Source organism: Melanerpes formicivorus, unplaced genomic scaffold (genome assembly GCF_026170545.1).
Source record: "Melanerpes formicivorus ecotype bairdi unplaced genomic scaffold, bMelFor1.0.p_v2 SCAF_5, whole genome shotgun sequence".
NCBI classification, from domain to species: Eukaryota; Metazoa; Chordata; class Aves; order Piciformes; family Picidae; genus Melanerpes; species Melanerpes formicivorus.
The window spans coordinates 13,521,027-13,535,228 of record NW_027142357.1 but is presented as its reverse complement, the minus strand read 5'-3'; the positions used below and the strand labels follow the sequence as shown (position 1 = coordinate 13,535,228).

General features: G+C 40.4%; 1 protein-coding gene across 7 annotated transcripts in view; it reads left to right on the top strand.

The window, feature by feature from the left end:
• The window catches only part of MPP4 (MAGUK p55 scaffold protein 4), a 30,189-nt gene extending 20,105 nt beyond the window's left edge, over positions 1-10,084 (top strand). For all 7 annotated transcript variants that reach the window (XM_068138288.1, XM_068138290.1, XM_068138289.1 and 4 more), the window contains 8 exons: positions 1,229-1,243; positions 2,707-2,748; positions 3,497-3,667; positions 4,496-4,576; positions 5,499-5,592; positions 6,363-6,471; positions 8,308-8,442; positions 9,401-10,084. In XM_068138288.1, the coding sequence (XP_067994389.1) occupies positions 1,229-1,243; positions 2,707-2,748; positions 3,497-3,667; positions 4,496-4,576; positions 5,499-5,592; positions 6,363-6,471; positions 8,308-8,442; positions 9,401-9,592 (839 nt within the window). In that variant the 3' untranslated portion in view covers positions 9,593-10,084. The remainder of the gene's footprint in view (positions 1-1,228; positions 1,244-2,706; positions 2,749-3,496; positions 3,668-4,495; positions 4,577-5,498; positions 5,593-6,362; positions 6,472-8,307; positions 8,443-9,400) is intronic.
• The last annotated feature ends 4,118 nt before the right edge of the window (positions 10,085-14,202 follow it).

Below are 14,202 nucleotides of genomic sequence, written 5' to 3'. Positions count from 1 at the left end.
AGCTCTTCTGACCTAACTCCAGATTCTTTGCTATTGTTCTGCTGCAAGAAATGTGTCCAAAGATAAGCAAGCATCTTAAAAGCAAGCAGATGTCAAAAACCAGAATGCTATTTTAGCTTCAGAAGCCATTCTGGCTTGAAAACCCATTACGTAAGATCCTATTGCCTTAAGTCTTCCTCTTGCTCTCTGATTTTTACTTTAGTAGTAAGATTTTTCTCCTGTTATGCCACAATGTGTTTCTTCTTGTGCACCAGTACCAGATCTGTTTATCAAATCCTAATCACTTATACCCATGCAAGCTGTGACAGGTATGGTCTGCACTGATGTCAGCAGATAATTGGATTACCATAGGGTAATGAAGGCCTGAATTCCCCTGTGCCTGTGGAGTTGATGTGGTAAAGTGGAGATCTGTTCTGGATTCCTAATAGTGTGCATGGCTGGCATTCAAGAAATAAAAATGCTTTTAAAAAATTAATTATTTATTTATCAAGATATACAATCAGTGCTTTTTTGTAACCAAATAGTTTTTGGGGTTGTTGGTTTGGTGTTGGTTGGGTTTTTATTGTTTTTTTTAAAGGAACAGCTACCTATTTGCAGCATATTCAGAGGTCTGCCAAACTTAAGTCTTCTAAACAAATAATTTTTTCACTGAAACAAATCTACTACTGCTAAACTTCTTGTTTATTTAGTAGTCTTGTGGAGAAAATGTCATTCCACATTAGCCTTGCTTTTCTTGACAAGGTTCCTAATTGCCAGTTAGATCTTCTCCGTTTATCACAGGTGGTTCATTCTCTTCTACCTCTCAAGCAATATCCAAACCTTTTATGACAGAACCATCAGGTCTGCAGGGGAGCCCTTTGTTTTGGGGCTAGGACGTTTCTGATAACTGCATTTATGGATTACTCCTGCAAATCCTATTCAGTGCTGACTCAGCTCTCTGCTGTCTCCAGACAGAGGAATAAAGGTGCTATCCTACATTTTAAATTAACCAGTAGTTGAGTACAGCACTTTACACAGATGCTGTAGCTGAGTCTCTCATTCTTTGGGAAATGAGAATTCATGCTCAAACAGGAATATTTTAGATGTGAAGCCCACAGTACTTGTTTCCTAACTGTCCTAAATACAATGGACAATGCTAGTTTGATTTTTTTTTTTGTTTTCTTTTAATCTTAGTATAGACTGTCTGCTCAAAACTAATTGGTTTGTATCTCTCTACCTGAATGTGCAGAGGAACTTAAAGAAGGTAACCCTAACTTTTTTTCTCCTTGTCTCCTGTAAGCAGTAATCCATTAAAATTTATCTGTTGTTTATTGCATTACCAGAAGCTCCCACTCATCTTACAGTATTCAGTAGCTGAATTGCTTGTTCCTTGTAGTATTACACACTGCACTCAATACCACAGAACAGAGGATAGATGAAGCAGAAATGCTCCAAAAGATTTAAATAATGGCCTAAGAGACCTGATGATGGAAATGATACAGGCATATGTCAGCTGAATGGTACTCTGAACTTTGCCTTAAACGAGCAATTTTGTGACAAGTATTTTTTTATACAATCGTAAAGAAGGGAGTTGTTAGTACATCTAGAAATGTAAGAATAAAACTGTATTTTAAAGGCACAAGTAATGAAGGGTGCATAGATGGGAAAGATGCTTATGAGATACCTGTGAGTCAAAGAATCTAGAGCTAAAAGATTATATAGTCCATATTTTGCAAATGAAAATAATATTCACACCTTGAAAAAAGTACTGGCTTCAAAGATGTGCCTATGTCTTCTGTATCTTATTCTTAGTTTAACAAGGCCTAGCTAAAGGAAATGCACAGAGTGGGTAACTACATGCATGATTAGCAGAAAATTAGGAGTCTTTTTTAAAGAGAAATCTAAATGCTGCTGCAATTGGAGTTTTTTCCTTAGTTATTTGCTTTCAAATCATCTTTATAAAATAGTTTCTAAACTGTTAAGAGCATTCATCTATTGGGAAATAGATATTTTTGACCCTTATAGGAGAGATTTCATTTACAGAAAATACAAATAAAGATTTAGAAGGCTTACCTGAATGGTTAAGCCTCTAGAAAGAACAGCATAAGAATGGGGACAAAAAGAATTGGAGGGAACAAATTAGTATGGGATGTTGGAACACAGATATCTCTGATCCAAAGATGATTAACAAGAAACAATGAAATCAGGTCTTCATTCTGTCTGAAAGATCTGAGCCAAAGCATGTTGCATTTTTCCAGCATGCTATTATTAGGTAGAAACTGAGTTATAAACTTTTCTGTTCTGATTCTGAACTGCTGACATCTTAGTTACTGTAATATTGTAACAAAAGAATTCTTTAAGCTAGGTTTCACCTGAAAAGTTTAAATTACATGGTTGAACTATAAGCATTTCAGAACATTGTTTAGCATCTAGTTACTTTAGGAATGAAACACAACACAATTTTGGCTTTCAAATATAATGTAGCAAATACCAAGGCTTTCTAAATTTAATTTTTCTCTTACGTAAATAGTGGTTCTTTTAATGGGTCATCTGAAATATTTGAGTATTTCATATCATGGAGTAATGTGCTTTTTTATTATATTAGTTATGCTACTTGCATATGTTTACAGAAACACTGGTTTTCATTTAGGATCAGCAATAATTGTTAGCTGTCTAGCTCTTCAGCTTTCACTGTTATTTCATGAGTATTTTTTCTTTGTATTCCAGAAGAGGAAGAATTTGGTGAATTTGGTCAACGGGTCTTTATTGGTATGCAATAACTAAAGTAAGACGTTTGCAACTTGCGTGCCTCTCTGAGGTTAAATAAAATGCTTTTCTCTTAAAGCCTTATTGAATTCTGCATCTCTGTTTTTTCCATACTTCAACAAGTCACTGTCCTCCTTCTAATGCTTGTTTTCTCCATTTAAATCTCTCTTCCTGTTGGGTTTCTACTGAGGCCTGGCCACCAGTAGTTTATCTTGATTAGCTGTTAAGATTTCCCTTACTACACATTAATGTTGCTAGAGCATAATGTTGTGTATCATCCATTGTGAATAATTATGAGGACTTTCATTAGAAAAGTAGACCTAAATATCAATGGAGCAACAAACTGATACCTGTTACTAAACCACAGTGACCTTTAAAATATTTGGATTCATTCTGGAAGCTAGAGCAGATGTTCCAGATTTGCTTCAAGAAAGTGAACTTATTTAAAAACAGTTCACCTGTTCTCTAGTGATGCTTTATGTGGAGAAAAACTGCTCCTTTGGCTTGTTTTGGGGATCATTTTGGGGGGTGGGGGATATCTTTTTAATTCCAGATTGTCAGATGACTTTCGGTGAGATTTGACCTCCTCTTTAGCTGTCTTTTAATGCTCAGAGTTTCTACCAATAAATTCAACAACTTCCACCCTGCAAAAGCTCAAAATCTCAGTATGTTCTGTGACATGGACATGCTAGATTGAAAAACTAGCTGCCCAGGGTGTATTTTCCAATACTGATTTCTTTGCCCCTTACAGCTGGTTTCCGTAGAAGTATGCGCCTGTGTCGCAGGAAAGCCAGGACCAACCAGCAGTCATGTTATTCTCAGTGCCCCAGCAGCTGTTACAGCACTCTCGCAGCTCCTTATGAAGAGGTGGTTAGGTACCAGCGGCACCCAACAGACCGGAACAGGCTCATTATACTAGTGGGTAAGAGGTTAATTACTTTCTCATGCAAATTTCACTACCTGTAACAAAGGGAAGGAATCAGTCATAGTCTGATCCACTGAGGTTTCTTGCTGCTGACTGTAGTGGTTGCAGACTGTGCAGGTAGCTCTCAAAGCATTGTCTGAAATGTAACCTCATTGTTGGTTTTGAAGTGTAATCTATGTATCATCTTCTTTAAGATAGTGAATATTTTTTTAATTAGTCCTTAGAAGAAGCCATACAGTTATGAATGCTGGTTGATAATGGATTTTATTAGGGAAATGGTCCCAGTTTATATTCAGTTTGGGCCAGCACAGAAAACTAGGAGAACATTTTTGTAACTTACTAGAAAACATCTTTATGTGAAGATATTTCTACAGCAAGAGTTAGATGCATGCATATGGCAACGTGTTTAAACTCCAGACTAGAAAGTTAAAAAAATGCCTTTAATAATGCTTGCTATAGGAAATACTGAATTAGGTGGGCTGCAGGCTTTGAAGTAGTCTTTAATGATAGTGACTGAAGGAAATTGTTCTGCTGTGGTCCATGATCTTGATAAAGCAAATTGGGTAAAGGCAAATCCTTTGTAAGTCTGAAAGTATTTGATGATTTTTATTTTTAAGTGGTTTTGCTGGGTTGCCTCCTGGGTATGACTATAGTACTGGGAAGTGCTTTGCAGTCTGAATCAATGAAGATGCTTCAGTCACTTCTGGTACATTTTTGGGAAACTTAATTCCATTTCATTGGCGTGTGTGCAGTGTGCTAGAAAATAGGGGGCATGCATAGAAAACCTGCCAGTCAGTACTATCAGTAGCTTTTCCAACTTTTCAGGTCCTTCAGGTGTTGGTGTGAACGAACTAAGGCGAAGGCTTATTGCAAGTAACCCACGAGAGTTTCAAAGTGCCATACCTCGTACGTAATGTTCTCCTTTCCCCCGCTACCTCCTTCAAATGCACTTTCTTTTGCATTAGTGTATTCATACATTCTTTCTTGTATGACTTTTTTTCTCCCCCCAGCTCTACTGTAAGCCAAAGTAACTTGGTTTTATAAGTATTAGTTTAAAATATGATCCTTCTCCTTATTTGGCATATCAGCCAAAGGCATTTTCAAGTTAACCTCCTGAAACCCCTAAAGCTATATGTAGCTGTAGATCAGCATGATTTTGTTTAATCATGATGTCTGCTTTTTTCTGGATTTAAAAATAAGACTATTTCTCGGGGATATTGTAAGTTCATAGTGGTTTAAGTGATCAGATAGGAGAACGAAAGCAACAGAAGTTGGTGCTAAATAGGCTTTGCAGATTTCCTTCTTAGCCTTCAATGAGACTCATAGATCAATTTATGATGTAATAACTGATATTGTTTGTACCTGTGCTTATTTGGTTCTTTTGATTTGGATAAACAAATAGGAAATGTATGAATCTGAAGCTGGTGCAAAATTCAGGAATTATTTTGTGCTAAAGATCCCAGATATGGGGAAGGCATGAGTATGGAAAGGCTTGTGGGATATTTCTGAATGAACTTCAATTAATTTTGCCTTAGAGAGGTAAAACATTGTGCAACTAATTCCAAAGCAGTTCCTGACTGATTTGAATCACAGATAATTGGATTAAATGATTCTCCTTCCAAGCCAAGAAATACAGATCTGCTTTAATAATTTTCAAGGACTTGCCACTGGGCAACCAGTAGTCAAAGCTTTTGCTCTGGAATAACAGATTGCAACAACTAATTTATTATAAAGTTGACATATTTTCATCTACAACATTACATAAATTTATATGCAGTTGATGTTTTTAAATTTTTGTGAGTTTGTGTTTGTGTGTATTGCCTTTCAGACACCACTCGTGTTCAGAAGAGTTATGAAATGAATGGTCGTGAGTATCACTATGTTTCAAAGGAAACTTTTGAAAACATGGTGTATAGCCACAGGTAAGTAGGAGAGACACTTTACATTTTTGTTATTTAAAATGTAACATGATCCAAGACAAGATGGTTTTGTCCTTAGGTCCCAAGTCTGGGCTTCTTCGCTTGTAATTTTTATGTATGTTTGGTGTACTTGGGCCCCTTGCTTCAAAACCTATTTATGCAGTTACAAATAAACTCCTCTACAATCTATCTCGGAATCCTAAAAGAAAGTGGGATCTCCAGTCTTGAGTTCATTTGATGTGCATGCAAGTTATGAGTAAGCTAGACTGCTTTCTTAAACTCTGAAGTGAGTCAGACTTGATCTGGGTCTACAACTCCATTGCAGAATCACATAAGAACTGAACTGTAAGTGCTAAACTTTCCGAAGTTTCTGCTCTTTTCTATGCATCAATAATCCCTCTAAGAAAGACCAACTCAACACCAGAAATTACGGTCTTTGAGCGGTACCAAATGCTTTGAGATCTTCTGGTTTATGAAGTTATTTGTACTATATAAATGGCAAACATTTTATCATTAGAATCACAAACTCTAAACACATAATTTGTAACTTTTTTTTTTTTTTTGTGAAACATGCATGCTTTGGATGTGTCAAACTGGTGTGGTTCTGATTTTTGTGCCCAGTGGAGCAGGCAAGAGCAAAGGTTCATCAGTGTTCACTAAGCGTTATGATTGTTCAGTCTTAATCACTGAAGTACTTTGGAAAACTTCACCCTAAAATGGAATCTGAGACTCAAGTGCTCTTTCCTTTTCCTTCTTCCTCATTGCTGCTGCAGGATGCTGGAGTATGGGGAGTACAAAGGGTACCTATATGGTACCAGTATTGATGCAGTGCGAACAGTCCTCGATGAAGGGAAAATCTGTGTAATAGATTTAGAACCACAGGTGAGTTGTAAAGGGGCAGGAAATCTAGAGTTTGTATATCCTGGTAGAAAAATAATTCTTTGCATGTTCTTGAGCTATTGCAAAGTGTTAGTTATTTTGTCTTGGTTTTAACTTTAGCTCTGCATAGGTATTGTGGGGGATGCTACAGTGACAAGTAAGTACAAATCAGATTTGTTTTCTAGTCAGCAGCTGCATTATCAGGTGGAGGTGCAGAAGTTAAGTTTTTGTATTTGCTTAAAACAAGGGTGATTATTCAAGTGGAGACTCGTATATGGGATTTCTTTCTCCTCCAAGCCCTGTTAGTTGAGACCAATCTCTAAACATCCTTTGGTACAAGTAGCATCTATTAAAGTAATAAAACAAAAGCAGGGAATTATATGTTGCATTTATGTTTCTTCAGAAGTAACTTAACAGCTGGGAGTAAGTTGCTGGCACACACAGCCAAACAGTGTTCTTGAAGAACCTGTAGTGAGTGCTTGTTGTGCAGACCACCACTAATCCTAGGGAACACAATTTGAAAATGTTTACTTATGTGAGAAAGGACAGCTTGCACATATGCCCTTGAAGATACTGGTAAGATGTGCTTCAAATATTAGGGTGATTACCATGTTTCTATGCTGAACATTGCAAAAAATGTTTTGGATGCAATCCTTACATTCTTATGTGTTGTTTGGGGTTTTTTTTTTCTTAATTACTTGTAGCACCTTTAATACTTTTAGAACTATTTACCATGCTGATCTTTTCACTTAGATGCTCTTCACTTCTTTTTTTCCATCTGTCTTTCAGTTGAATTTGCCAATGAATTTAAGACTAATAAAGGCCTGAGCCTGTAAATATCTAAGATATTTAAAGCTGTGTTCAGCCAAATCTTCTCTAAATTTCTGGCATATTTATTACTTAGGAGCTGTTTAGGCTGCTGAATTTCAGTATCTTTTCTGAGAGACATCATAACTCTGTAACTTGTAGAGATAAAAAGCTGGTGTGTCAGACTCAGGTTAGCAGTGGTTTGTGCTGTGTGAAATTACATGATCTGTGCAGTTCCGCTTAAAATCCAAACTGCTGTAAGGGGCAGATGAGGCCACATTTTAGTCTTCATTTCAGATCTAAAAACATCCTTGTTTTTCTGCTACACTTCTGAACAAAAGGAAGAAGAGTGGGGTGGGAAATGTAATCTTGCTACTTTGAAAAGATGTGCCACTATCAGTTTTTTAGAGTGTGAATATAAAGGACAAGTTTTTGGAAAGGATATGAAGTAACAGCACATAGCTGCTATTCAGTAACTGCTGTGAGGTGAAATAGATTTACTGCTTCTTACTTGTATTTTAAATCTGGCAGTTTGGCCAACTGTCCCTGTTGTGCTTTTTCTTCTTTTTTTATTTTTTCTTATTTCCTTCCCCTGCTCTGCAGTACTTCAAAAATGCTACACAACACAAACATTACACAGCATGAAGATTTCTGAAAGCAGGATATATTCTTTCTGTATGGAGCAATAAAGCTGTACTTTTTCCAAAAGTAGCTTTCTAGCAGTTAAAAAAAAATAAATTCAAATTTATCTTTAATGTAAATTGTAGAGACCTGCTAATTACCATGTCCAGTCACTCACTGGGGTTGAAAGCAACTTCTAATAAGGTTACCAAGCAGAATTAAGTAATTGGTATGCTACAGCTGCTTAACAATGTCTGGTCCAGGGATTATTAGTGAGGTCATTTTAAAGTAGGTGCTTCTGAAAGAGATTCCTGCTAGGTCTGGAGGTAACAGCATGCTGTAAACATTTGGCTTTTTCTGAGAGTAAGACTGGGTTGAAATACTTAACTACTTTTTACACTTAATTTGCAGGGCATACAAGTAGCCCGGACTCATGAATTAAAGCCCTACGTTATATTCATCAAGCCATCTAGCATAAGCTGCATGAGACAGACTCGTAAAAATGCCAGGATCATTACAGATTATTATGTGAACATGAAATTCAAGGTGAGATCTTGGAATAGAAGAAGCTGAAGAGACATATGCAATTCTGTGTTTAGAACATAATGCATTCTACTTTGTTACTATGTTAACTCTTTAAAAAACCTTATTGTGTCTTCAGGATCAAATCTAAGTTACTGGGTTTTTTTTGTTTGGTTCATTGGGATTTCCCCCCCCCCCCCCCTAGATTTGCTTTGAAGCTGAAGTGTTGTAATTTGTACCTAGGGGATTCTGAGACATTTTGCTTCAAAATGTCTACATGAGAGGTTATTCTATATATTTTGAACCAACTGCCTTATGACAAGATGTGAGTCAACACTTAAATTTACAGTTTTCACTGAAATACCTGGAATATACGTCATTCAGCAATTTAATACATTTTTTTCATGTATTCATAAGAATGTATTGCTATTTCATATATGCTTAATTCTATACTAAGTTTTATAGATAAAGCACAAATCTTCCTCGTAGGAATTGCATATATTCTATTTACAGTGTGTCTAATGCATTGTCACAATTTTTTCCACGCAAAATGTAATCAAGTTTCGCATCTCAAAATTTTTGAGACCTCAGTCCATAACTGCTTAAAGAAATGAGTCATGATTGCTATACAGAAAGAAACATAAATGGTGGGGAAATAAACTAAAATGTAGAATGAGAACAGTAGTGGATTTGCCTTCCAGTCCCTAACATCTTCTGCCAGTGCTCATGAGTAGAGTAACATTTGGGGGGCAAATGGAGCATATTGAGAGACAGGGTACTTCTTTGGGAAGGATATGGCAGTCAGCTCTGTTTCAGTGACTTGGAACCGACTATAGCATGCATAGTTTATTGTAGCAAACTGTAAAAGTACACTGGCACTATCTCTTAATCCCTTGTTTACAAGGCCCAAGGTGTTCTGCATATGACATGCAAATATGTTTCTCAAAACCACACTGAAGCTTTATTGTCTTGTGTCTTGCAGGAAGAAGACTTACAGGAGATGGAAGAAACGGCTAAGAAAATGGAATCTCAATTTGGTCAGTTCTTTGATCAAGTGATTGTGAATGACAATTTACAAGAAGCATCTGCACAGCTGCTGTCTGCAGTCCATCGTGCACAGGACGAGCCCCAGTGGGTGCCTGCAGTATGGATATGTTCAGATACTCAGCCATAATTCTGAGCAGCTGGCAGCTTCAGCAGGATTAGAGTTTATGTTTTCAAGAATAATCCTAATATCAGGATTACAAGAATTTATCTTTCTATGTGAGGGATTTGGAAGAGGATTAGGAACAAAGCTGATACAGCAGATATAATCATACTATGTTCTGTGTAGCTCTTCAGCTTTTTATGTTACAGTTGCATCCACTTTTGTACAAAAAAAAAGGGGGAGGAGGAAATTATGTGTGTCCAATTACAAGAATAAAGAAAAATCTATTTTGTTGCATGTATCTGTGTAATTTACTCATACACAGTATGGATATGCTTCTTATGTTCATTCTGATACTATGATAGCTGGACATTCTGGAAGCCTTACTGACAAATGATATTCAGTTAATATTCAGTGCAGAGCTCTTTTCACATGCATTATGAAGCTATCTCGTTTGCTGCTTATACTTTTTATCTTTTAAGACACAAGCAAAGTGCTGGTGTCACAATAAAAGTTACTCTGAAAACCACAGTTACCTTCAAAATACCAGTAGTATTTTCTTTTGTTCCATCAACTAGAATGAAACCTGAGAGGAAGTGGACTTACCAAAGAGGGAAACAGCAGCCCATTTTCCTATTGGTTTGCTCTGTAGTAGCATGCTCTTCTCATCAGTTTTTCACTCTTTTCTCACCTTGCACTGCATCTGCATCAACTCTGAAAAATGCAGAGGATTACACTGTTGGCCTATCTTGCAGAAAAATCAACAAAAGCAGTTTAAATAGTCTAGAAAGAGATTATTCAAAGTCAAGTATTGCAGCTACCACACTGCCTGCTTGTTCCAGTCAGAGCTAGTATTCTTTATTCACAGGAAAAAAGGGAGAAAGGAAGAGTCTCAATGTGTCTCTGGTGTGGGGTAAGTACCATTGACACTTCTGCCTAGTCCAGCATTTGCCTATTTTTGCCTATTTTTAATGTGTTTGCTTAAAGACAGATCTCCTTTCACTATTAAGATCAGGTTCGTGATCACCTGAAGAACCTGAAAGTGTTCAAGTCCATGGGACCCGATGGGATACACCTACGGGTGCTGAGAGAACTGGCAGGTGAGGTTGCTAAACCCCTCTCTATTATATTTCAAAAGTCATGGCAGTCTGGGGAAGTCCCCACAGACTGGAAAAGGGGAAACATTACCCCCATTTTCAAAAAGGGTAAGAAGGAGGAACCAGGGAACTACAGGCCCGTCAGTCTCACCTCTGTGCCCGGAAAGATCATGGAGCAGACCCTCCTGGAGGCACTACTGACTCAGAAGAATAATGAAGAGGTGATTGGGAACAGTCAGCATGGCTTCACCAAAGGCAAATCCTGCCTGACCAACCTGGTGCCCTTCTATGAGCAGGTGATGAAAATAATAGATGAGGGGTGAGTAACTGATGTCATTTACCTGGAACTGAGCAAAGCCTTCGACACTGTCCCGCACCACATCCTGGTCTCCAAACTGGTGACACATGGGTTTGATGGGTGGACCACTAGATGGATAAAGAACTGGCTTGATGGTCACACCCAAAGAGTGGCTGTCAATGGGTCCATGTCCCAGTGGAGGCCAGTGACAAGCGGAGTCCCTCAGGGATCAGTCCTGGGACTGGTCTTGTTCAATATCTTTGCGGGTGACATGGACAGTGGCATTGAGCGCACCCTCAGCAAGTTTGCTGATGACACCAAGCTGTGTGGTGCAGCAGACGCGCTGGAGGGAAGGGGGAGCATCCAGAGGGACCTTGACAGGCTGGAGAGGTGGGCACAAGCCAACCTCATGAGGTTCAACAAGAGCAAGTGCAGGGTCCTGCATCTGGGTCGAGGCAATCCCAGGCACAAATATAGGCTGGGCAGTGACTGGCTGGAAAGCAGCCCTGAGGAGAGGGACTTGGGGTTGCTGGTGGCCAAGTTCAACATGAGCTCTCAGTGTGCACTTGCAGCCTGCAAAGCCAATCAGATTCTGGGCTGCATCAAGAGAAGTGTGGCCAGCAGGTCAAGGGAGGTGAGTCTCCCAGTCTCCCCTTCTACTCAGCTCTAGTGAGACCCCACCTGGAGTATTGCGTCCATTTCTGGAGCCCCTATTACAAGAGGGATGTGGAGGTGCTGGAAGGTGTCCAGAGAAGGGCCACGAGGATGATCAGAGGGCTGGAGCACCTCTCCTATGAGGACAGACTGAAAGAGTTGGGGCTGTTCAGTCTGGAGAAGAGAAGGCTCCAAGGTGACCTAATTGTGACCTTCCAGTATCTGAAGGGGGCCTACAAGAAGGCTGGGGAAGGACTTCTTAGGGTCCCAGGTAGTGATAAGACTAGGGGGAATGGAATGAAGCTGGAGGTGGGGAGATTCAAGCTGGATGTGAGGAGGAGGTTCTTCACCATGAGAGTGGTGAAGTCCTAGAATGGGTTGTCCAGGGAGGTGGTTGAAGCCCTGTCCCTGGAGGTGTTTAAGACCAGGCTGGATGAGGCTCTGGCCAGCCTGATCTAGCGTGAGGTGTCCCTGCCCATGGCGGGGGGGTTGGAACTAGATGATCCTTGTGGTCCCTTCCAACTCTGACTGCTACTATGATACTATTAGATGTTCCCAGTATAATTGCATTGCTGTGTGGCTATTTGTGCTGTAGCAGAACTTCATCACATTTATTTTCTACATTCCAGTAACTGGGACTTTTGCAAGTCGTGTTTATGGGTACAGACTGAAGTCTTAGAAACCTTGTTTTCGTACTAACGTGCAATTAATTTTGCTTGCCCACGGCCCGAAGGACAAATTATTTCCTCCGCCGCAGCGAAGCCAAATGAGAAGCTGACCCTCCCGTCCGCTGGGGGGGCCGCAGCCTCAGCCTGCCTCAATCTCGCAGCTCCGGTGCAGAGCGGAAGCGAGCTCCAGCTCCTCCTCGCGGTGCCGGGGAGACCGGCGGCGGGCGCGGCATGGCGTCCCGGCGGGCGGACTCTGGCGGGGTGAGGGCGCACCGGGACCGGGGTGTATGCGGGGCGGTTCTGCAGGTCCGTCTCGGGCGGGGAGCGGGCGACAAAGTGCTGGTGGCCGAGACAGTGCCGGCCTCGTGGGGCTGCAGCCTGGGACGCTAGGTTGTAAGCACCAGCCGAAGCTTTGTGCGTCTTGAGCACTGCTGCTGAAGGGTTGTACCGAGGCTGTCAGCAACAGCAATTGCTCCTGAGGAAACGGAGCTGAAGCACGACGCGGAACCAGGGCATTTTGAGACCGCGGTTCCTGCATCCCGGCTCCCGGGGTGGCCGCCCTGCTGCTGCCCGCAGGAGGTGGGGTGTAGCCAGCCTAGAGCAGCGCGGTTTTGCTCATTTGTTGCTGGGGGGGAGGCAAGCATCTTCATATTTTCGTCCATATATAGCTATCTCGGGAAAGAAAAATAGCAAAGCTTTGAATCTGTAAAGTGTAAACATTTGAGTTGTGTGTAACTGCCCTCACGATACCACCGCTCAGATCGCGTGGTGTCAGATTAGCTCACTACATGCGGGCAGTGCGGTTTTGTACCACTGTCCACCCAGTTTCAGCGGCACTGTAGCTAAATTAGCACTCAGCAGCTCTTTTGTCAGGAGCAAAATATCTCTGGAAACCTATGCTCGAACTCCTTCTATGGCGCTTGGAGTGAGTTCCTTCAGACTCGGCGAAACTGTACACTAATAAAGTTGGTATTTGTTGGTGACAGATGGGACAGATCGCGTATTCACCACCACCTGCTTGCATGTGATTTACTTTGTTGCAAGGAGTAAACAGTACAGAAAAATTATTTCACTTTTCAGGTTTTGCAGAAGACACAGTACTACAAAACAGGGATACTACTGCGCAGGCAGTCTATGCTGTATACAAAGTTGGGGATTTAAAATTTTAACAAAACTACTGTCCACATTTAATAATGACTACCACAAGATTGTAGGAAGCAATAAAAGTAATGAGCTCTGGCCTTCATCAGTACTTTTGCTCCTTTACGGAGCATGTGTATAGTGTGACCAGTCCTGACCAGCTTGCCGGATGCCACTCGGGGTGGGAGGGTGTTGTGCCCTACCTGTGTGAATAGCGCTTGCTGTCAGCCTTCAGCATGGCCAGAATCCAAGTGGGAGTGCCTGAAAACCATTCTTTGTACAAAGTGTTCAATTTGTTTTGGGTAAAGGAACCTAAGTCAAATTTGCTGACTGCAATCTGTATCAGCGTTTGGAGTTTAGGGGTTTTCAGTGCGGGGAAACAAACTGCTGCTTTTTCAAATGAGAGTAGTAGTGGGCCCTAACCCCGGGGGCAGGAAGGTTCACATCCAGCTAATCCTGGCTGTTAGAAGCTTATTTTTAGTTCAGAATTAGCTGAGGTTCAGCGTGAGCAGCGTGAAGGAAGTATAGAGTGTTTCACAGTGCCTCTTTCAGGGAACTGCTTCAAATGATATGGGAAAAAAACAAGTGGTAAGTTTGTGGATCATTGATTCTTGCCAGTCTTATGGCCATTCTTATTTCTATTATCAACTGAATTTTTGGGCTGTGAAGAATTGTTATTTGTGTATATAATTATATAATACAAAATCTGAAAGTAAACTGCCTTTTTCTAGATGAGAGAAACTACAAGGGCTCAATTTCAGATTGTTAACAGAAGATCTT